Below are 21,782 nucleotides of genomic sequence, written 5' to 3' on the forward strand. Positions count from 1 at the left end.
CAGGCAAGGGGTCTTTACATTTCCTGAGGAGCTTCCTGGGAAGGATCCACACACATAAAGCTGTGGATTTCCCCTGGTTCAATAGGATGGTGGTATCAGGGGCTCTCTGCCCTCCCCAGGGGGAGAAAGCGGCTGCACAAGCTGTGCTTTTGAGGTGGTTGTGAAAGGGGAGCTGGGGTGCTTCCAGCCCTTCAGCAGAGAGAGCTTTTCTTGACAAAATGATCCTGTCTCGATATACCAGGGCTGTTCAATCCATTTTCACCAAAATCCACTTTCCATCCCGCCTAATGCATAGGCTCTGGATGATGGATTTATGGTGGATTAAAACACTATGCACTGCTGGGTTGTGACCTACACTGCAATTTCGTTAAACATAATGGTGCAACGAACAGACAGTGGAAAATTCATTTTTCACCCATGAAAGCTATTCAGTGTTTGCTGGCTTATCTCTATTCTTATATCAATACCGTTTTGGTGAGGGCTCTTCCTTGGGCTCTCCTCCCCCTACAGGAGGATCCAATTTGGCCCAGCAGCCCAGCAGCTCCCTGGGACCAGCTGCATCCCTGCGCATGGGCACACTGTTGCCTCTGGTGTGGAGCAGTGGGACAGGACAGTTCTCCCAGGAGGTGGGTGCACCCGAGACAGCCAGGAACTCCAGGCAACATCAGGCTGAGCACACGTGGCCCTGGCACCTGCTCCACCAGGGAGCCAGGTGCTACCATGCACCTCACAGCCTCAGCGGCGGTGGAGGATGGGGATCCTGCCTGGCATGGGAACACAGAGTCCATCTCAGCTTTCCAGACTACGGGTAAGAAATACGAGGTCTCAGGCAAGGAGGCTGTCAGTACCATGGGCTCCATTCGGTGGCCTGCCTGTAGATGTCCAGTGCTACCTGAGATGCTCCTGGTGCATCTTGAACAGATGCTGGGGCTCAAGAAGGGTCTGAGACTTCTGACGTATCTGATGCCTGGTGCAGATGTCTCACATGGGACTTAAGGACTTAGATGTCACACCTTGTGTGATGTCCAGCCTGGACCCAAGGAAGTGTTTGCTGTCTCAGGCTGTGTCTACACTAACAGTAGGTCCAAAGCAGTAGTGTGGCTTCAAAGTGAAATCCATCACTACACTTATTGTGCCCTGGGTTGGTTCTCAAAGTATCTGTGAAGTTCAGGATTTGGATACCTTTTGAAGGAAACTAAGCTAGAAGCTGTGCTCCAGTGCCTGCTGGGGATGCCAGGGTCTAGGGTAGGGATGAGCGGCACCATCATGAGGTCTCCTAACACAAATATGCCAACAGGACATTGCTCTTGCACCATCAGGAACTCATGGAGCATCCTGAAAAAGTTCTTGCACTATATATGGGACAAGTGTGCCTCCCTATTAGCCTTTGACTGCTTGTCCTCAGCACTTGGTGACCCCACTACTCCTTCCTCACCCATCCACCTTTCTTCTGGCTCAAAATAATTTCTCTTCCTTTCCTTGCCCTTGCTTAACCACTTATATTTTTTATCACCTTTTCTATTTTCTCCTTAACCCACTGCCTAGGCCAAGTCAACCCCACAACTCTTACAGAAAAGCCAGCAAGGTCCCAACAAGGTCCCTTAGGAGATGTCACTGTGCTGTGAGGTTGAAGGCAGTTTCTTGATGGCTAGATGATCCATGGCAGTGCTGTGGAGGTGCTGGCCTCCTGGCTGCTGCTGAGTATGAGAGGGCCACATAAAACCGAAGATGGTGAAGGCAGTGTTCTTCTTCAAGAGTCAGGACACCAGCTGGATTAGAGCCTGGCAGGTGTGCTCCTGTTGCAGGTGCTCGAAGAGATCTTCAGTGTCCCACCAGCCTCAGGGATGGCCACGTGGCAGTGACTGGAAGGGAGCACATCCTCCAACCCTGCTCTTGCAGGAGACCCAGGGATGGATGGCTGGCACCGGAAGGGGCTGCGCACTGCAAAAGGGGCTTGGTGTGCCCTGCAGAAGGGGCTGGGGGTGCAGGGGTGTGCTCCGTGCTTGCAGGGCTGGTGCCAGCAGGAGCCAGAAGGAGTGAGAGGCCTCTCGTGGCTGGTGTCTGCATGGGCAGGGGCCAAGCAGGAGGCCAGCAAGGGCTTCCTGGGGTGCTGGTGGTGGGGAGCAGAGGTTTAGCACCTTCGTTCTGCAAGCCTGGAAACACAAATGGTTTGCAGGGGAGACCAGACACTGCCCATTGCTAACAGCCAGAGTCTGGATAAAAGACTGACAATGCTCCTTCGATTTCTCTGTGTCGTTAAGCTAGAGCTGGAAAGTACAAGATAAGAATATGTATCTTGAGGGAAAGCCGTGAGCTGTTTGGTGTCACAGGAGGCACAGTAGGAGAGGGGTCCCTCCGGGTACCAAGTGCTCTCACCGAGGGGGAGCCAGGAAGCAGTGGAGGTGCTCAGAGACCCCCACAAACACTCGGCCAGATAGGAGACCGGGCCCAAAGCAGTATGTTCACCACAGAAACACTTCAACACTGCTGGCCAGCAAAAATGAATGTCCCCCTCGGAGAGAGGCACAGAAATCTCAGTGAGATTGGTGCCGGCAGTTATTTCTTTCCCATTTTTGCACAACAAGGTGAGGAGGATATCCCTTTGTGTTCACAATACCAACAGGAAGGCACATCATTCCTTGGCTGTCGCGATGCTCATTTCTCTCTTGAAAATCCAAGTACGTGAGTGTCAAGAGGATACTGATGTGCAACAGCTTCAGGCAGCAACACAGGTCTTTTTTCTACCCTGACTCCACACAGGCTCAAATAAAAGATTATTTATTTTTATCAGGATGGGTCATTAATAGTTCTACAGTATTTCCATTCTACATGGCTTCTTTTACCTTTCTCATGAAAAAATACCTGCTTTAGTTGCTAATAATACTGTTAAGAGATCATTAAAGTATTAGAAAATTAGCGTAGACCAATGACAACCACAAATTCTTCCAGAATATTTGGTTTGCTCTTTCATAGCAACCTTATGCTTTCAACAGCTCAGAAGATACTAGACCACCATTGCAGAAAAGGTATTTGAAATACAACAATTAAAAAAATTGTGTACATGAAATGCACTGTGGTTGCTGTGATGCTTTATTGAAATAAGGGAAGGAAGACTGGTAGGCAGTTATCTTTTATTAGACTATTTTGCCTAGTCTGTTAAAATTGCAAAATTATTTTCAACAGCGCAGTCTCTGAGTCATTTGATCTTCATAACTTGTTTTCTATCTGAGAAGTTGCAGGATTGTGCTCTCAGATGAATTCCCAGTGTAGTTACCACAAGCTCAGCTGAAGCATTTATGCAGAGGAGGTTTTGCAAGGGGACACAAAACCCAGTAGCACTGACAGAGATATCATAATACTGACTACCAGCCCCAGCTGAGCTCAGAGACCCTTTTTTCCACATACTCTTGGTGTACATATGGCCCCAGGGTCTTAGCCCCAAAGACACTGCTGCTATAATACTCACACCCTTATAAGCACCTGGGTGCCTAACTCTGGAGGATGTCAGTGGGAGTTAGGCTCATAAATACCTTCAGGACATCCTGGAAAATGTTACACTGGCTTAATCCAATTCATGGAAAACACAGCATCTTTAAAAGGCTTCCAGTTTTAAAAGCGCAAGACAGATGAACAGCATTTTTCCCAGAATACAGAAGGGAAAAGACGGTAATGAGATTTAATTGACCTCCCTGTGTTGCTATGGTCGTTTACAAGTTGAAGGGGCATATGTCATTTGGAAACGAGCAGGCCGGGCTACCCAAGGCTTTCCAACACTGGTTTATGCAAAACCTATGCTCAGCTACTAGTGCTGACAAAAGGGTGTTTGGACTTCTGACGGAACCTGCAAGCTGCTCTGCACACAGTGGTGACAGCTGATCTGCTGTCACCACACTGTCCTGCCTCCACCTGACGTTGCAGCACTAAATGCCGTTGCTGCAAGGGAGATCCACCTTTTGGGGGGATCTGCCCCTGGCTGTACCCCTGCTCTCATCCTCCCCAAGCTGGCATGGGGAGCCACTGAGAGACAACAGCCAAGAGTGTCCAGCAGCGGCCACGCATCTCTTTTCTTCCCCGCTGCTGGATGGCCTCGTCACAGCAAAGCGGGGAAGGAGAGCATTTTGTGCACCTGGGAGTCTTGGAGTCATAAAGGGAAAAGGCAAGAGAGGTTACAGGAAGGAAATCCCCTGTCCCTACGGAGGTAAGAGAGGGGCAGGAGACCAAGCCCCAGGCTCTCCTTCACCACCTCCTGCCATTTCATCCCTCATGACGAAGAGCTCCCCATGGAGGTAAGATTAGCAGGAGGAGACAGCGAAGGGAGGGAGGTGTTAGTGATGGGAGGGAGAATGAAGAGCCTCTGCCACACACAGTTCAGCAGGCCTACGCTGAAAAGGGTTAACGCTATCACGCTACGGGTGATAGCAGGAAATGTTTCTTTGTTATCAGGTTATGTCAGATTCAAGTGGTATCACCCACAACTAGCACGCAAGATTGCAGAGGGGAGGGGAGTTGAGCACGGGTCACTTTCATGCTTCAGCACAGCTCTTCAAAACAGCATATTTCATTTTGCTAGGAGGGGAAACTCACACTCGCTGACACTGCTTCCCCAGTACAGCGACACTAAGCCAGACCGGAAAATTTCTACATGGCCCTCTGACAAAGAAAATCAAATAGGGCATAGAATCATAGAATCTTCACGGTTGGAAAGGACCTTTGAGATCATCAAGACCAACCAAACACACACCAAAAAAAAAACCCCAAAAAACCCCCCACCCACAAACAAACAACCTACAATCTCTGCCACTAGAGCATGCCCTGAAGTGCCACATCTAGATGTTTCTTAAACACCTCTAGGGATGGTGACTCAACCACCTCCCTGGGCAGGCTGTTCCAGTGCCTGACCACTCTTGCAGTAAAGTAATTCTTCCTAATATCTAATCTAAACCTCCCCTGCCACAACTTCAGACCATTTCCTCTGGTCCTGTCATTATTCACCTGGGAGAAGAGGCCAACACCCACCTCTCTACAACCTCCTTTCAGGTAGTTGTAGAGGGCAATGAGGTCTCCCCTCAGCCTCCTCTTCTCCAAGCTAAACATGCCCAGCTCCCTCAGCCTCTCCTCATATGACTTGGTCTCCAGACCCCTCACCAGCCTGGTAGCTCTCCTCTGGACACGCTCCAGCACTTCTATGTCCCTCTTGTACAGAGGGGCCCAGAACTGAACACAGTACTCGAGGTGAGGCCTCACCAGTGCCAAGTACAGAGGCACGATCACTTCCCTACTCCTGCTGGCCACACTATTCCTGATACTAGCCAGAATGCTGTTGGCCTTCTTGGCCACCTGGGCACACTGCTGGCTCCTGTTAAGCTGGCCGTCCACCAGCACCCCCAGGTCCTTTTCTGCTGGGCAGCTTTCCAGACACTCTTCCCCAAGCCTGTAGCGTCGCTTGGGGTTGTTGTGACCGAAATGCAGGACCCGGCACTTGGCCTTATTAAACCTCATGCAGTTGGCCTTGTCCCATCGATCCAGCCTGTCCAGGTCCCTCTGTAGAGCCTTCCTACCCTCAAGCAGATCAACACTCCCACCTAGTTTGGTGTCATCTGCAAATTTACTGAGGGTGCACTCAATCCCCTCATCCAGGTCACTGATAAAGATACTAAACAAAACTGGCCCCAAAACTGAGCCCTGAGGGACACCACTGGTGACCGGCCACCAAGAGGATTTCACCCCATTAATCACAACTCTCTGGGCACGGCCATCCAGCCAGTTTTTAACCCAGCGAAGAGTACACTTGTCTATGCCATGATTCGCCAGCTTCTCCAGGAGAATGCTGTGGGGGACGGTGTCAAAGGCCTTACCAAAGTCCAGACAGACAACGTCCACAGCCTTCCCCGCATCCAGCAGGTGGGTCACATGGTCATAGAAAGAGATCAGGTTGGTTAAGCAGGACCTCCCTTTCCTAAACCCATGCTGGCCAACCCTGATCCCTTGGCCGCCCTGCACTTGCCGTGAGACCTCACTCAAGATGATCCTCTCCATGATCTTTCCTGGTACCGAGGTCAGGCTGACAGGCCTGTAGTTCCCCGGATCCTCCTTCTGACTCTTCTTGTAGATGGGCGTCACATTAGCCACCCTCCAGTCATCTGGCACCTGCCCTGTTGACCAGGATTGTTGATAAATGATGGAGAGAGGCTTGGTGAGTTCTCCCGCCAGCTCCCTGAGTACTCTTGGGTGAATCCCATCCGGCCCCATAGACTTATGTACGTCTAGGTGCAGAAGCAGATCATTGACTACTTCCTCCTGGATTATGGGTGGGTTGTTCTGCTCTCCATCCTTATCTTCCAGCTCAGGAGGCTGAGCACCCTGGGGGTAGCTGGTCTGACTATTGAAGATGGAGGCAAAGAAGGCATTCAGTATCTCAGCCCTCTCCTCGTCCTTGGTTGCATCTTTCCCCCCCGCATCCAGTAAGGGATGGAGACTCCCCCTGGCTCTCTTTTTGTCGATGTATTTGTAAAAACTTTTTTTGTTGTCCTTAATGTTAGTGGCCAAGTTGAGCTCCAGCTGGGCTTTTGCCTTCCTAATTTTCTCTCTGTATAACCTAACGAGATCTCTGTACTCCTCCTGAGTTGCCTGTCCCTTCTTCCAAAGGTGGTAAACCCTCCTTTCATTCCTAAGTCCCATCAGAAGTTCCTTATTCATCCAGACTGGCCATTTTCCCCGCCCTTTAGACTTGCAACACTTCGGGACGGCCTGCTCCTGGGCCTTTAAGATTTCCTTCTTGAAGAGCGTCCAGCCTTCCTGGACCTCTTTGCCCTTCAGGACTGTCTCCCAAGGGACTCTCTCAACCAGTGTCCTGAACAAGACAAAGTTTGCCCTCCGGAAGTCCAAGGTGGAGGTTTTGCTAACCCCCCTCCTTACATCAGTGCGAATTGAAAACTTGACCATTTCAGGGTCACTAAACCCAAGACAACCTCCGACCACCACATCTCCCACTAGTCCTTCTCTGTTTGTGAGCAGTAGGTCTAGCAAGGCACTTCCCCTGGTAGGTTCCCCTACCAGTTGTGTCAGGAAGTTATCATCTTCCATGCACTCGAGGAACCTCCTAGCCTGCCTGCTCTCTGCTGTGTTATATTTCCAGCAGATACCCGGCAAGTTGAAGTCCCCAACCAGAACAAGGGCTGGCGATTGCGAGACGTCAGCCAGCTGCTTATAGAATACTTCATCTGTCTCCTCATCCTGGCCGGGTGCTCTGTAGCGTACTCCCAGCACAACATCTCCCTTATTTCCCTTCCCCTTCATCCTTACCCAAAAACACTCGACTTTGTCATCACTGGACTCTAGCTCTATACAATCAAAACATTCCCTAATGTACAGAGCCACACCCCCGCCTCTCCTTCCTTGCCTGTCCCTTCTGAAGAGCTTATAGCCTTTCATCGCAGCATTCCAGTCGTGACAGTCATCCCACCATGTTTCCATGATGGCGGCTACATCATAGCTGTCCTGCTGCACAACGGCTTCCAGCTCATCCTGTTTGTTGTCCATGCTACGTGCATTCGTGTAGATGCACTTGAGCTGGGCTACTGATTTCACCCCATCCTTGGCCCTTTGTCCCTAGGCTCATTACTAGGGAAAGGACAAAATTATATGGCAAAACTGAACGACACCAGAAAATAAAAAAGCTTTTCCATGAGGACCTGAGCTTGATTTGCATGGATCAAGCCCGGGCCTTCCGAGGAGCTGGGGCGTTGGTTTGCGGTTTTATTATACTTCTGTTTTTATAAAACTGTTGAAACCGAGTGTCTTGGGGATCTCTCCCTCATGGCCAGACTTCGTCCAAAATGGGCAACATTTTTCAGCAGCTGTGGGAGGATAGGGATGGGAGATGACGGGACAGACCGGTGGCACAATCCAAGTTCCTGTCCTTCAGAAAGGACCTGGCTGGAATATCCACATTGTTGGAGGAGCTTGCTGGGATTATGCTTTGTGGCCACTCCAGCACATTCGAGCAGCACAGCAAGGAAAAATATGTTCTCAGTCTAACTGTGGACTGAAGAAGATGGGCAGAAGCCCTGCCCCATTTTAAGGACCCTTTCCTTTTTTATTCAGTTTCTCTCCAGCCCCCTCCCCTGCTACTTCTTATGTTACCTTTGGTCTTGACTCTTGTCCTGGTTTGAGCGACACAGGACTAATTTCTCTTCTAATGCTTGGGAAAACTGCACTTTCAGAAGACTCCACTGTCTGAATTGGTGAAAATATTTACTTTATAGCCAGCTATGGTATGTGGGATTCAAGGTCTCAGTGTTTTTGAGCTCACCAGGTACAGAGACGAGGAGCAGCGAGACCTGGGCACTTGGCCCAAGCTGGCCAACGGGATTACTTCATACCATGAACATTCAATATAAATTAGAAAGTTTGCTGAGCAGTTCTCTCTCTGTCTTGATGATGGTGGTCCAGAGAACGTCTTGCCCCGGTGCCAGACCCCTGATCCTTTCCCTTCCTCCCAAAGCCATAGTGCTCACACTGTCCGACATTTGCTGTCCCCTGCTGGGAGTGCACAGCTTCCTGCTGACAGCATTGGCTGAGTGTAATCCTTGTGTATTTTATATTGGTATCAGGATCAATATTGGTTCTTTAACATTATTAATGTTAATTTTTTAGTCTTATTCTATTAAATCTGTTTATATTTCCACCCTCATGTTTCCTTGTTTGTCCCTGATTCCTCTTCCCATGTTGGGAGGGGTCATCGGGTGATAGAATAATTGTCTAAACGACAATAAATTGTTGTGGGTTTCTCAAACCATAACAACTCGTTAACCTCCTCTTGAAAGAACGAGCCACTTCCCTTCCTGGCACTTATTTCCACACAGAGATGCACAGAGCAGAAGCATACCCAGCCAGAACCAGCCCCTGAAGCTGGAGACACCTGTGCCAAAACCCTCTGCTGCAGCAGCGGGCCTGGCCCACCGCTAAGGTTGAGCATTTCCCCCAGGTATGTGCCCACTCCGGCAGCCTCACACCAACACATCCCAGCGGAGTAAGTTTTGCCACGCCTCTGTGCCGTACCAATGCGTACACCAGCACCCGGCCGGCTGAAGTTGCGCTACCACAACGGCTGTCCCGGGAAGGGGAACAGGCGACACCGGCGGGGGTGATTTTGGCCGAGGAGCCGCCGACGCCCTCACACGCACCGTCCCGGACGGGTTTCAGGCAGGCTGAGGCAGCCAAGCCCAGGCCCGCTGGCCCGGTGGGGCCTGGCGGAGGAGCGGCGCCCGCCCCGGGGCAGCGGGGGAAGGGAACGGACACCCGGACCGAGGCCTCCCCGCCCGGGGCAACGGACGCCCAACGGCTGTCCCCGGGCACGCGCCCCACCTAACGGCCGGTAACGGCAGCGGGGGACGCGCGCCCGTCCCCTCCGCTGACGCAACGCTCCTCCCCCCGCCCCGCCCGGCTCGGGCACGTGGCGGGCGTGGCGCGGGGCGCGCCTCCTTCCCCCCCCTTCTGACCAATCAGCAGGGCGGGAAGGAGGGGCGCGGCGGCGGGGAACGCGCTAGCCAATGGGCTGCGGCGGTGGGCGGGGCCGAGGCGACGATCATGGCGGCGGCGGCGTGGATCTCCTGGCGGGCTGGGCTGCGCCTGGGGAGGCGGAGACTGTGAGTGACGCCAGTGCCGCGCGGGGGGGGGGGGAGGGGCGGGACCAACAGACCCCCGGCGCCGCCCCTGCCCCCCCCCCTCCGCCCCGCTGGTAACGGCGCTCGGAGGGTCTCACGCTCCCCCGCCCTTCCCCGGGCCGCGGGGGGGTGGTGGGGAGGAGCCCCGCAGGCGGAGCGGCGGAGCTGGGGTGGGCCCGGCGGGAGGGGCTGAGGGGGCCGGGCCGGGCCCGCGCGCCTACGCCGTACGCCAGCGCCGGGGGGAAGCGGCGGCTGCCGGGGTCGGCCGCTGCCGCGCCGGGCAGCAGCCCGGGGAGCCTCGGAAGGGCGAGCACCGGCCTTTCCTCCCCGCCTTCGGGCGGCCCCCGCCCGGTGCCTCCCCGTGAGGGGCGCTGGTGGCGGCCGCGCTCGGGCACGCGAGGAACGTGAAAATAGAAATGAGTTTCTCTCAGTTTACCCCAAAATTGCCCTTGGCCGGTTGCCGGCTTTGGTACAGCTGCTGCACCGGGGGGGATCAGAAGAGTGCAGCCCAGAAGGTCAACTGTGTCCTGGGCTGCATCAAAGGCACCGTGGCCAGCAGGGCGAGGGAGGGGATTCTGCCCCTCTGCGCCGCTCTAGTGAGACCCCACCTGGAGTACTGCGTCCAGCTCTGGAGCCCTCAGCACAGGAAGGACATGGACCTGTTGGAGCGGGTCCAGAGGAGGGCCATGGAGATGATCAGAGGGCTGGAGAACCTCTCCTGTGAGGACGGGCTGAGAGAGCTGGGGTTGTTCAGCCTGGAGAAGAGAAGGCTCCGGGGAGACCTTATAGCGGCCTTCCAGTACCTAAAGGGGGCTTATAAGAAAGATGGGGATAGACTTTTCCTCAGGGCCTGTTACAGTAGGACAAGGGGTAACAGATTTAAACGGAAAGATTTAGGTTAGATATTAAGAAGAAATTCTTTACTGTGAGGGTGTTGAGGCAGTGGAACAGGTTGTGCAGAGAAGTTGTGGATGCCCCATCCCTGGAAGTGTTCAAGGCCAGGCTGGATGGGGCTTTGAGCAGCCTGGTCTAGTGGGAGGTGTCCCTGCCCATGGCAGGGGGTTTGGAACTAGATGATCTTTGAGGTCCGTTCCAACCCAAACTATTCTCTGATTCTGTGACCTGGGTCTTTCCAATACCTGCACTGAACCCCTGACTGAGCAGGCTCCTCATGGCCCCCATGCCCCATCTCCTGCAGGGGGAAATTGGGGCAGGGGGGCAAGGGGTGCTGGATCCACACCGTGGGCCTTCCTTTTTTCAAGGGAATACTGTGTTGCCTCCTCCATTGATAAACCACCCTGGATGGAGCCAAGCAGTGGAGCTAAGCATGGGTCATGATGTGGGCAGAAGTGGGGCCATCAGCAGTCCCATCACCATCCCTTGTCCTGGGCTTGGGGAGGCCCTTGTGAGACCAGAGGGGTGTTGTGTCCCCATACCCCTGCTGTGGGAGGGTTATGTAGGCGACGTGCATGCACTTGTAAAGGGACGAAGATCACCAGGCGCTTTCCCACCGGTGGCCAAATAGTTGTCAGGGCATGGACTTTGGGTGGGGTGCTAGGAAAGGCTCCACTGTACACACTCAATACCCACGCAGGCCAGTTTGCAGGATCAGGCTCTGAGTGACATAGGCTATGTAAGATGAGGGCTCCACCACACCTTTCTTCTGGAGATCTGGGTGGTTTTGATGCCTGGCTTTCCGCCTGCAGGTATGTGCTCGCATATTACCCGTGGGCAGAGAATTACTTCTGCCAGATGGTTGATTGTTGAGTCTGTGCTGAATTAAGGGAGGTTTTCAAGCAAATTTTTTTAGTACTGATATTAAGCAGACAATCAAGTGTTAATTCATTTTAATATTTAAAGCTTTAAATTCTTGCAGTCTCTGCTGAGACCATGATACTGTAAATATTTTATAGTTGGCTGACAAGAGTATGCAGTTGGTAATAACTGTAACATAGTTGTTACTGTGACACGCAATATTGATGCTGGTGTTCTAGGGGAACCTCAGGGACAGCTGGACTGGTTTGTGCTGTGCTAGAGGCAGTGTGAAGAGCTCATAAAATTCACGTCAGTCTTTCTTGCCCATGGTAACACTGTCCTGCATAGCACTCAGGGTCATTTTTCCATCCTACCTCCTTCAGCTTACTTTTACAGCCTGTTTCTGGAGAAAATGCACACATATACATGCCTTCCCCCCACCCCCACCCCCACCTTACCTCCATATTGGTGCAGAATCACAAATGCTATGGTATTTCTGGTCATGAGGAATTTCGAATATTTATACTGTGAGGAGAAGAGGAGTCTATACAGCATGACAGCAATCGGATGATCACATTTATATGTGCATAGCAGCCTTCAGAGCTGGGAGAGAAGGCTGACCGCATGCCTGCGGTGAGGCTGCTCTCTTCCAGCCATGGTCAGATGGGGCTTCCTTGGCTGGTGCTGCCACGGGATGGGATGTGGCTGCCGAACACCGCAGCCCGCTCGCTTGACTCCCAGGAGATGTGACGGCCTCCCTGCAGTGCGAACTGTCTGCCCCTTGTCATGAGTGCTGATGTGGAGCCTGAGAGGCCATCACACAGGTGGAGACTGCAGAATTTGGGGCATCAAAGCGGTCACAGACCACATCCGGTTGGGGCATGAGGAGCCCTTGCTCACCTTGGAACTGGGCAGCCGTGTAGCTGGGTGCAGTGGGGAGGGAAAATACAGGGATGACTTCAGATGTCACTAATGGATGCATGTGTTGGTTGGATTTAATTAGCAGCTCCCAGGTCTTTTGCAGGAGTTGACAGGTCCTGCTGGGGTCCGGACCCTGATGCCTGGGTCCCACAGTGCTTGTTGCCATGCTGTTGGGCTGGGACCCTAATTACAGCAGGTACCTCCGATGCGGTGTGGCTGCCTTTCCAGCTGCTGACATCTTCTCCTCATGAGGATGTTGCTGCCCCTGCAGAGCCGCTGTGCAGTGCTGCCGTGAGAATGTGGATGGAGTATTTGTGTTGTTAGCAAGCAGGCGAAACCTACGGTATCCAGAGCTGGTTTTGCTCACTTGTGACATTCCAGAGCCTTTTGGGCTTTTGCTGCCTGGGAAAAATTTTTGTCTTGTTGGAAAAAGTTCAAAAGAACTCCTTCCAGCTGTTTTTTAATAACAAATACAACTGTTCTTTCTGTTGTTGTTGCTCTTAAGAGCTTCAAATGTTCTTTTAAAGACAATGTTGCAGTAAAGCATCGATGATAAAAACTTTCTTGATGACAGATCTTTATGAAGGGCCCTTTGCTTGATGTTTTTAGTGTGAGAGAAGAGCACAGCACATGTAAGCATGATCACCTGTGTGCCCTCAGCTACCCAAGTGCTTCATGCAAGTATGAGGGATTTTTTTATGTGTATTTCTTTTCCATGGTGTATTCCAGCAGAGGTATACCCACATGCCCACACCAAATCAATCAAAAGCAGCATTGTTAAGCTCACATCTCAGCGGAGTGCTGCAGAGTACAGAATATACCATGTGGGCACATAGAGCCTGTCGTGCCAAAGGTGCAGACACCAGCACGTCTGCTATGAACACAAGAGCTTGAGAAGAGCTGCCGGCAGAGTGCTGCTTCTTGTGGCTCTGTCACCAAAATGGGCACACCAGATTTTCGTGGTGTGGTGAGGCCTGACGAACCTCTGCACAGGAGATAATACAGAATCAGTAATAACCCTGTATCAGATCTTCAGGGACTGCGCCTATGTCGTCTAAAATTTCTAGCATTAGGAGTTTCTTCTCTTGTCTCTGATTGCCATCTTCCCTCCCAGGACTCCACTGCTGCTCCGTAGTGTTTCACGCTCCGAGTTTGTGTCCACTTGGCAAATTAGTGATGATGATGTTTTTCATGGATCGGACACTGGAGGGTGCTAATGCAATGAGAGCTGAAATTGTTCTTGCAAATTAAAGGGCTCCTCTTTGTTAGTTGTGAAATAGTTTCATTCTTTGTTGCAACGTTTAAATGGATAGACACGAATTGTGGTCCTTAGCAGTAGCTTATCCTGCTCGGTGCGTGTAGAGCTATAACCAAGAATATCAATAAAGTGTTAATTCCATGAGGGATTTCTTTCCTGAACCTCTAACAAAAAAAATCACTCATTTTATGTTCTACACATTTTTAAGCGTGTCTTTTGAGATTATGGCCTCAGGGTGAAATTTATTTGAAAGTGTGACTTTCTAGTGATAAAACCACTTTACCTGGCAGAACTGTTGAGCCGTATCTGCAGAATCTGCTTTTCTACAAGGTCACTTTGGTTCACCTAAACCAATGTTGTGTTGCTGGCGAGGTGAGAACCTGATAGTGGGGAGGGAGGGGACACCTTGAGCACTAGTAATCAAGTCCCTGGCGTTGCGATCCTCTCGCTGTGGCTGTACCTGGTGGAGCCTCAGCTTACCTTGCAACCACCATCACCAGGCCACGCGTGAGGGAGTGTGGACGATGGGAGCCTTTCGTCAGCCGCTGCTGCTAGGTCAAGTGAAGCACGTGATGAATCTGAACTTTAGCTCTGGTGTTTCAAATTCACTCAAACGTTGTTGGCAGGTTAAAGTCATGTTGGGAGGCCTTATGCCAAAGGAGGTATTACCTGTCTTAAAGCTGCTTCAGCTTTCTGCTGAACCGGGTCTCCACTCGCCTCTGCCCTTGGCAGAAAGACACGGGGCCGACATAAGCTCCCCGTTGTGCACTCTGGCAACTCCATACTCGGCATTAAGGACTGTGAAACTACTGCCTGAGCCAGTCCTCGTCCTGGCAGCCGTAGAGGTATGATGCTGGCTAATTAATGCTAATGAGAAGCAGGGTGCAAAGCCGAGCGTGTCCAGCTAATCACTGCTGGCACCTCAACTAGTCTGCTTAAAGCTAACACGGTTCTGGACAGTCCTGCCCAGTCCTGTATGTGCCTTTACAGACCTGTTAGCCAAATGAAAGCTGGTATTCATAAAATGTGTGAGCAGAACAGAATTGGGTATGAATATGCTTTCCTTAGAAGTCTTTCTCATTTGGTACAAGCAGCAAATGAGTTACTCCTCTGTCTCATTCCCTTTTGCAAATGAACTGGGCTGTCCCCTCCTGGAAAAACATCATTACTGTGCTGTATTGGTTTGTTCTCTCCCAGGTGTTGCCATTTGCTTACATAGGGCTGGTTTAGTTTTTTTCTTTTAAAAATACACATCATTTTTGTCCAAATTCCCTCTTGAACAGAAGATGCGTATAAGCACAGAGAAAGAGCCCGTGGATAAGGAAACCAGAACCCATTGCTGTCCTGTTCTGGCATCGGGTGAGATCTGCTGCTCACCTCACAAATGGATGTACGGCTAGTTTCACAGCAAAGCTGCTTGGCACTTTGTTGGAAGCAACAGAAACGTAGCCAGCTGAAAGTTTACACCACTTCTGCAAAAAGTTTTAGTAGCTTGCCAGAATTGGGTCATAAGGGGATGTGAAACGAAAAGCTTTTAAAATCATTGTAATAACTAAAGGTACTGAAGACAGTCTGCTTAAGAGGAGACAATTTAGCCTAAGCACAAGAAAAAAGATCTGATTGACCATGTTCATCTTGTTTACCAGCTTTTAAGAGAAGACCGCTTCTTCCATCACACCTCCATGCTTCCGAGCAGGGAGCCAGGTTACACCTCCTGGCGTCATTTCAAGAACCATCATGCTAGGTCTGGTGCCAAAAGGATTTGCAGTTGTGCATTTTATGTAGGCAGTGTCCTAATTTATCCCGGGAGACCTTTCCCTGGGAGAGAGGGTTAACGGACCTTCCACCAAACCTGCATGATCACATTGAGTTTAAATGCCGCCAACTGTGGGATGTCATCTTTGAGGCCCAGCATCACCCCTGGTCCTTGGCCCTGCATGGGGAAGGAGCATGCTTGTTCCCTTGGGGGGTGCTGGGTGCCTTCCAGCATTGAGCCTTCATACACCTGTGCAGCTTTTCTTGCCTACTCATAAAAGCTGGGTGAATGGGCTCTGGGGTTTTCATGCCTTTCTGGGAGATCGGGCTGCTGTACTTGAAGCCTCTTCTCTTACGAGTCATTCTGGCAGGTAAAAGCCCCTTGATGCTAGGAGCTTTGTAGGGTTTCTGCTGATGAACTGGTTGTCTTTTGAATCCCCAGTGTGGTGTTTGCTCCCGTTCTCCACGGGTCAGGTGGGCTCCCAGTGGTGGTCTCTCCTGGATCCCTTTCTCACGCCTCCCTGAGTTCCAAACCCCCTCATCTGGAGAGAGGAAATAAGAGATTCACCCTTCCTTTGTCAGCTGGGCTGCCTATGGAGATATTTCTTCAGCCGCTGCCCTTTTCATGCTTCCCTCTTCTGCCCTGCAAGGCTGTGGAGCACAGTAGGTCTGCAGAACTTCGACTGCAAGTGGGTGTGGAGGTCAGTTGTGTGGTTACCGAGCCCCACGGGTGTTGAACAAGTCTCCTTCGTAATTGTTCCCTTATTTTCTTGTCAGTGCTATATTTACCTCTCAGTCTCCCTGTGCCCTTTAAATCTCCAAGCGTCACTGGCGTAAATAGGATTTGCTGGTCCCCGTGAAACAGGCATCGGGGCGGCTGCCTGCCTTGCCTTCTCCAGCCCTTTGCGGGCCGGGGTTGACTTGTTGTCACGGGCTGAGCAGCCAAACCCGCTTTCTTCTCTGCCATTTTAATTAAAAATGGTTGGCATCAGGGGCTCTGCAGCGATGAAAGGGAAATGATGAAACTTTGAAGAATTTGGGGCATAAAGTTGATCTCTAAATTTTAATGTACTCATTGCACTTAAACAGTTGATACATTTTATTATTGAGCTTTCAGGTGACCTAATTTCCCTTAGTACTGTACATTTAGCTTTATACATCTGCACCTAATTTGTAAAAAAGGACTTAATGAGAAACTTCAAACAGTTTAAATGTCAATTACAAAGAAAGCGAGGTTTTAAAGTTCCAGTAATCTGTCCATATTGGTCATCGAAACATGATCCCAGGTGGACGTTAATTCAAGACAGATGGCATTCCAAAGGCACAATTACAAAGAGCTTATATATTTTCAACACTAACAAGCTGTCACGCTATGTTGTAGCTACACTTCCAATACTGTATAACCACAATTGCTGCTTTATCTGCTGCGGACTCAGTAATAAAGGGGTTTGATTCCCCACTCTTGATATTGTCAGTGGGATTTTTGGGGGTTGAAGTGGAGAGTGGGGTTAGTTGGTGTGAATATCTTTCACTTGCTCAATCTGTTGGGGAGTGGGGGGTTGTTTGTTATGGTTTTTTTTAAGTTGGTGAAATGCTTTTCAAAGAAAGGAGAGAAAATATTGAATATGGGCATAATAAGACTAGCTCATCACAGAATTACTTCTATTTCCTGGCAACGTTAATTAACGTTAGTCTTATCAGCTGCTAGGCAATAGCTATGATGATTTGTTAAAACGCCCAACATCCTGGATGTTTTCAGTTAAAAAGCCATCCGAAAGCCTTTGGAGTAACGCACGTGTTACTTGGAAGACTGAAGTCCAAGGGATTGATAGTGTCTCGACTTGCGGTGGTGTAAATGGGCAGCAGCTCGGCTGCAGCCAGGCAGGAGCGCTGCACCCCGTGCGAAAGGCAGTTTGAATTATTTTTAGGTTTCTGAAAGTCTTCTTAGGCCCTGAGGCAGAAGTGGAGAGGCTGGAGAAAGCAGGGTCAAAGTAGAACTTCCATTAGAGAGAAGCATCAGTGTGTGATCTAGTTGAAGATGTCCCTGCTTATTGCAGGGGTGATGGACTAGATGACCTTTAAAGGTCCCTTCCAACCCAAACTATTGTATGATTCTGTGTGGTAGATGTCAAGGTTTGTTGTCAAGGACGATGTTTGATATCTAGTTAGTAGTTGAGGTGGGCAGTGATCTGCATAACCGAACAATGAAAGATAATTGGGCAAAATTTCCACTGATTTTTTGTTTGTTTCTTGAAACCAGGTCACAATAAAGCAAGACTAACACAGCTATGACTTGACAATGTTTTAATAGGCTTTAAAAATTCTGTGCTGTTAGGAGCAAGATTAATGATGCTCCCTAGGAAGGTTTTTAAGCTCCTATGGACACGTGTATCCTCTAAAGAGATACTGAGAATGAAGAGCTTATATTTCTGCTAATTTATCTACCTTTCACTGGAAAGTGGAGAAGAAAGCAGAAAGGCTAAGATGCTTCATCCTTGGAAAGTGGGAATGAAATGGTGAGGTTATGCTCTTTAATTTTTGTTTTTTGTTAATGAATGTTGTAAATGTGTTCTTTGAAAGCATCTTACCTGGCTTCCTTTTTGGAGGAGATGCAAGTCCTATTTGAAATATACAGGTTGCCAACAAGCGAATTGGACTCCTGAGCCACGCTTGAAACAAAATGCCAATTTTACCTACAGTTTTACTAGGTTTCCTGGTTTATGCAGTGGCATTTGAATGGCCTCTAGTAATTGTTTTTAGCAGAAAAAAAAATTCAAACAAAAATGAAAAACACAACCCAAAGCTCATTAGCACTGTATTTGGCATGCTATGAATCGTTAAATCTTTATATAAATACAGAAGTAATTTGTAACAAACAAAATGCTTTCTTTTCCTGGAAAGACTTTCTTTTGGATTTTTATTCGGACTGATGAGGTACAGTATGTTTTCCAAACATCGGATGTTATTACCAGAATAGGGGAGAAACCAATTCATGTTTTAATTAAATATTATGTATTATTCTTGAGTGTCAGGTATACTTAGTGGTGATAAGTGAATAAAATTAGTTGGAAAACAAAAGACAATAAATAAATGCTTAGATAGGGTTTTTTAACCTAAATCTTTTTCACCTAAATTTGATGCTAGTGTGTGTTGCTCTCAAGTGGTCTCCCCTCGTATTTTCCCAGTGCTTATCGGGGTAACATACTGCAGTCTTTTTGTTTAGGTCAGGCTTCGACTGTGAGAGTTAACTAATTGTTCGAGCCCAAGTGGGAAACTTTCTTGCACCTGGAAAATTAGGAGAGCAAAAGCAAGAGACATGTCCGCATCCTTTCCCTGGTGGTTCTTCACCTGCAAATTTGAACTGCAGCGGTAATAAAAGTTTTGTGGACCTCATTTTATGTGAGATCATTAAGCGACAGGAGAATTCGGGACTAGCTGCCCTTCATAATTCAGGACACTGAAAGGTGCCATTTATAAGCTCAAAGTGCCTGCAGGAAGGCAAAACAGGCTTGTAAAACCCGCACTCCGAACCCTGAAAGGGAACCGGTTTGTACTGCTGCCTGCAGCCTTGGAGTGGCAAAATTGCAAAGGTGGTGGGGACTGGGTTTAAAAAAATGGAAAAACACCTGCCTCTAAACGTTGATGTAATAGCCTGCTTTTTCACACTTCTTGTGTTGATATCTCTTTTGTCCAAAAAAACACCAAAACGTCCCGGTAAATGATCCCAGTAAAATCCTTATCACTTGTAGCGCCCAGCTGTTGGGCTTATCATCTTTCCTGCTACAGCCTGCTCTTTTGCTGAGCTGCTAATTTGGCTATAAAATAGGTTTATCCTGACTTTTTAGTAATATTTTGCAACCTGTAACCTTTGCCCATTATGCGGGCCAGGCGTTTTTTGAGAAGGAGTAGCAGCCTGCACAGCACTTGAAATGAAGAGAGGTCTTCGATAGAGTGGGTGATAAGCCAGCATACCCAGTCTTCATAAAACTGACTGTTACGGCTCTAAACAGGCAATGTAGTCTGCGAAATACAGAATACGCTGCAGCTTTATGGACCCAGAAAGCCTGAAAGGCACTAGAGCGGCAGCCTAAGGAAACGTTGAGTCCAGTGTATATTCTCAGAGGAGGTACTGCTTTCCCTGCGTGCTCCCCTGTTACCCCTCAAATGAGACTTAGAGCAATCTATTTTAAGTTTATGACCAAAAAGCAGCAATTGCTGCCTAGAAATGAGGCATCTGTATCTGTAATCTTAAATGGCTGGGGCTGAACTCTTCTAGTCTGGCCAACGTAAGCCAACTCTTCACGGCCTCATTAACACCCTATGACTGAAGTTCCTTGAATGCCAATTTGCACCATCAGAGCCTAAGTTCTAGTGAAGACAAGAGCTGGTGGCATGTCAGGTCTGCCTGCAGCGCCTTTGCTTTATTAATTCAATACCTGCATCTTTATGCATGTTGGTTTCAGCAGCAACTGGCTATATGGCACAGTACCCAAACTGTTGTCTCTCCATGCGTCAATCACGTAGGAGCCAGGGAAGCGGCTGTGCTTCAGAAGTGTATTGCTATTATTCCATTTTCTGATGCTGCTTTTGTTGCCCAGATTGACGTGCTCGGGGCCCCAGCCAGTGCACTGAGTTTAGTATGACCCCAGGGCCTTTGCAGAGTCGACTGCAGGACTCAAACCTTTATATCCACTATTAAAAGGCAGTTATGTGACTGTTTATGTTAGAGCCAGGTGCTTTGTTGCCTGTGGACATGCTGTAACTTGACAACATTTATTTATTTTTTTTCTTTATGGTCAAAATGTGATAAACATACTTACCTGAGTACCTTACTCTTTACAAATGGTCTGGCTGCCTTCAGCAGACCGCTTGGATTTCTGTGGGAGGATGGGAGTCAGGGTTTTCCAGCTCTCTGTAGGGATGTATTTGTGGTAGCATTTCTGCTGCTCCTGTATTTTCTTTGTGAAGGACATTCAATTTCTAGATGGCGTGTTGTCAGTGTATTTTTAATGACATTTTTTGTGGTACTTTTCATTTAAGTTCTCTAATTTGCAGTGCATTTCTAATTTTTGTGGGTCCATTTATTTAGGCTTTATATATGATTGCATGCTTTGCAGGCTTATTGCATTAAACGTTTGCTTATTTTTTGTTAAATCTGTAGCAATACTAAAGCACCGAAGGGGTTTTGGGTTGGGTCAGTACCAAATAGTGACTTCAGCATACTGGAACTATAAAATCCGTTTTCTTACTAACTGTTTCTTTGAGAGGCTGATAGATGTGAAAACCATTTAACAGTTGGGGTTTTCTTCCTTTCCTGTTAAACTAAGCTACTGAGGAAATCTTCCTACTGCTACACGCTGCAATATGTCAGAAACACCATTATATTATAGTTGCATCATTATCTAAAGGAAAAATTGAGTGTGGGTTTGAAGTCGACAAGTGATGAAAGTAGCCCTGAGGTTGTCAATTAGAAAGCCAAGGCCTGGAACTGATAAGTTAATGGCCAGTTCCCTTCTCAACCCCTCGCTTTGCTGCCTGCTCCCACCTCACCCCACAGCAGCTTTACTGCTCGGAACATAAAGAAAAGGCTCCCATTGGATTGTGTCCCAAAATTTATCATCTCACTGATACAATTCACTTGAATTCTTGGCTGGTTGCAATGTTCTTAGTATGGACAGACAGTTAAACAAGGGGAAATGGGATGCAGCAGATAAAAAATTCAGTCTCCAGATGATGCTTTTTTTGTCCTTTTTTTTGGTTGTTTGCTTGTTTATTTTTTTGTTTAAATGTTGAACCGTTAACACTGTTTCAGACAGTGCAGTACACACGGCAAATTTAGCAGCAGTGCATAATTTAACTTCTACCGTATGTTTGTTTGTAGGTTTTAAAGCCTGAAGTTTAATGGCAGCCAGTTGGAACCCATGTGTTCCTGTTAAAGGCAGAGGGCAACCAACACGTGTGGTTTTTCCTGAAGGAAGATACTGGTTACCAAAGTTTATGATATAATGAAATATTATACATAGTGTTTCTATTTTGCTTGGGCAAAAAGGAACCAATATGTGTTGCCATTTCTCCTAAGGAACACATGGCTTCAGATAAATAGGTAAATTATGGAAAATAACAAAGAAGATTTATTCGGATTTTAATCATTCTTGGTGTGCTGTGTTGTGAGAAGAACAGTAAGCTTATGAAAAGAGCTTTAGAGTAGTATTAGAAGCAGAATAGAACTCCAACAGGAATAGTGCAAAGCAAAACACTTAATTCATCTTCACTTTTTGAAAACTTGTGTGCGTTTTTAGGGCTTGTAAAAGGTTGCAGATGAGCACCCCTTCAGCAGCCTGAGGTTTTCTGCTCATGGCACAGCTGCTTCAGTGACAATGGAAATTCAAGATTTTTTTCACATAGCCGTGTCTCAACCTAGAGCAGAC

General features: G+C 48.7%; 1 protein-coding gene across 2 annotated transcripts in view; it reads left to right on the plus strand.

Annotated features, from left to right (window-relative positions):
• Positions 1 to 9,540: 9,540 nt before the first annotated feature.
• CLYBL (citramalyl-CoA lyase) overlaps positions 9,541 to 21,782 on the plus strand; it is a 178,023-nt gene continuing 165,781 nt past the window's right edge. For both annotated transcript variants that reach the window (XM_063336985.1, XM_063336992.1), the window contains exon 1: positions 9,541 to 9,647. In XM_063336985.1, coding sequence (XP_063193055.1) covers positions 9,589 to 9,647 — 59 coding nt within the window. In that variant the 5' untranslated portion in view covers positions 9,541 to 9,588. The remainder of the gene's footprint in view (positions 9,648 to 21,782) is intronic.

The sequence above is a fragment of the Chroicocephalus ridibundus genome, chromosome 1 (genome assembly GCF_963924245.1).
Source record: "Chroicocephalus ridibundus chromosome 1, bChrRid1.1, whole genome shotgun sequence".
NCBI lineage: Eukaryota > Metazoa > Chordata > Aves > Charadriiformes > Laridae > Chroicocephalus > Chroicocephalus ridibundus.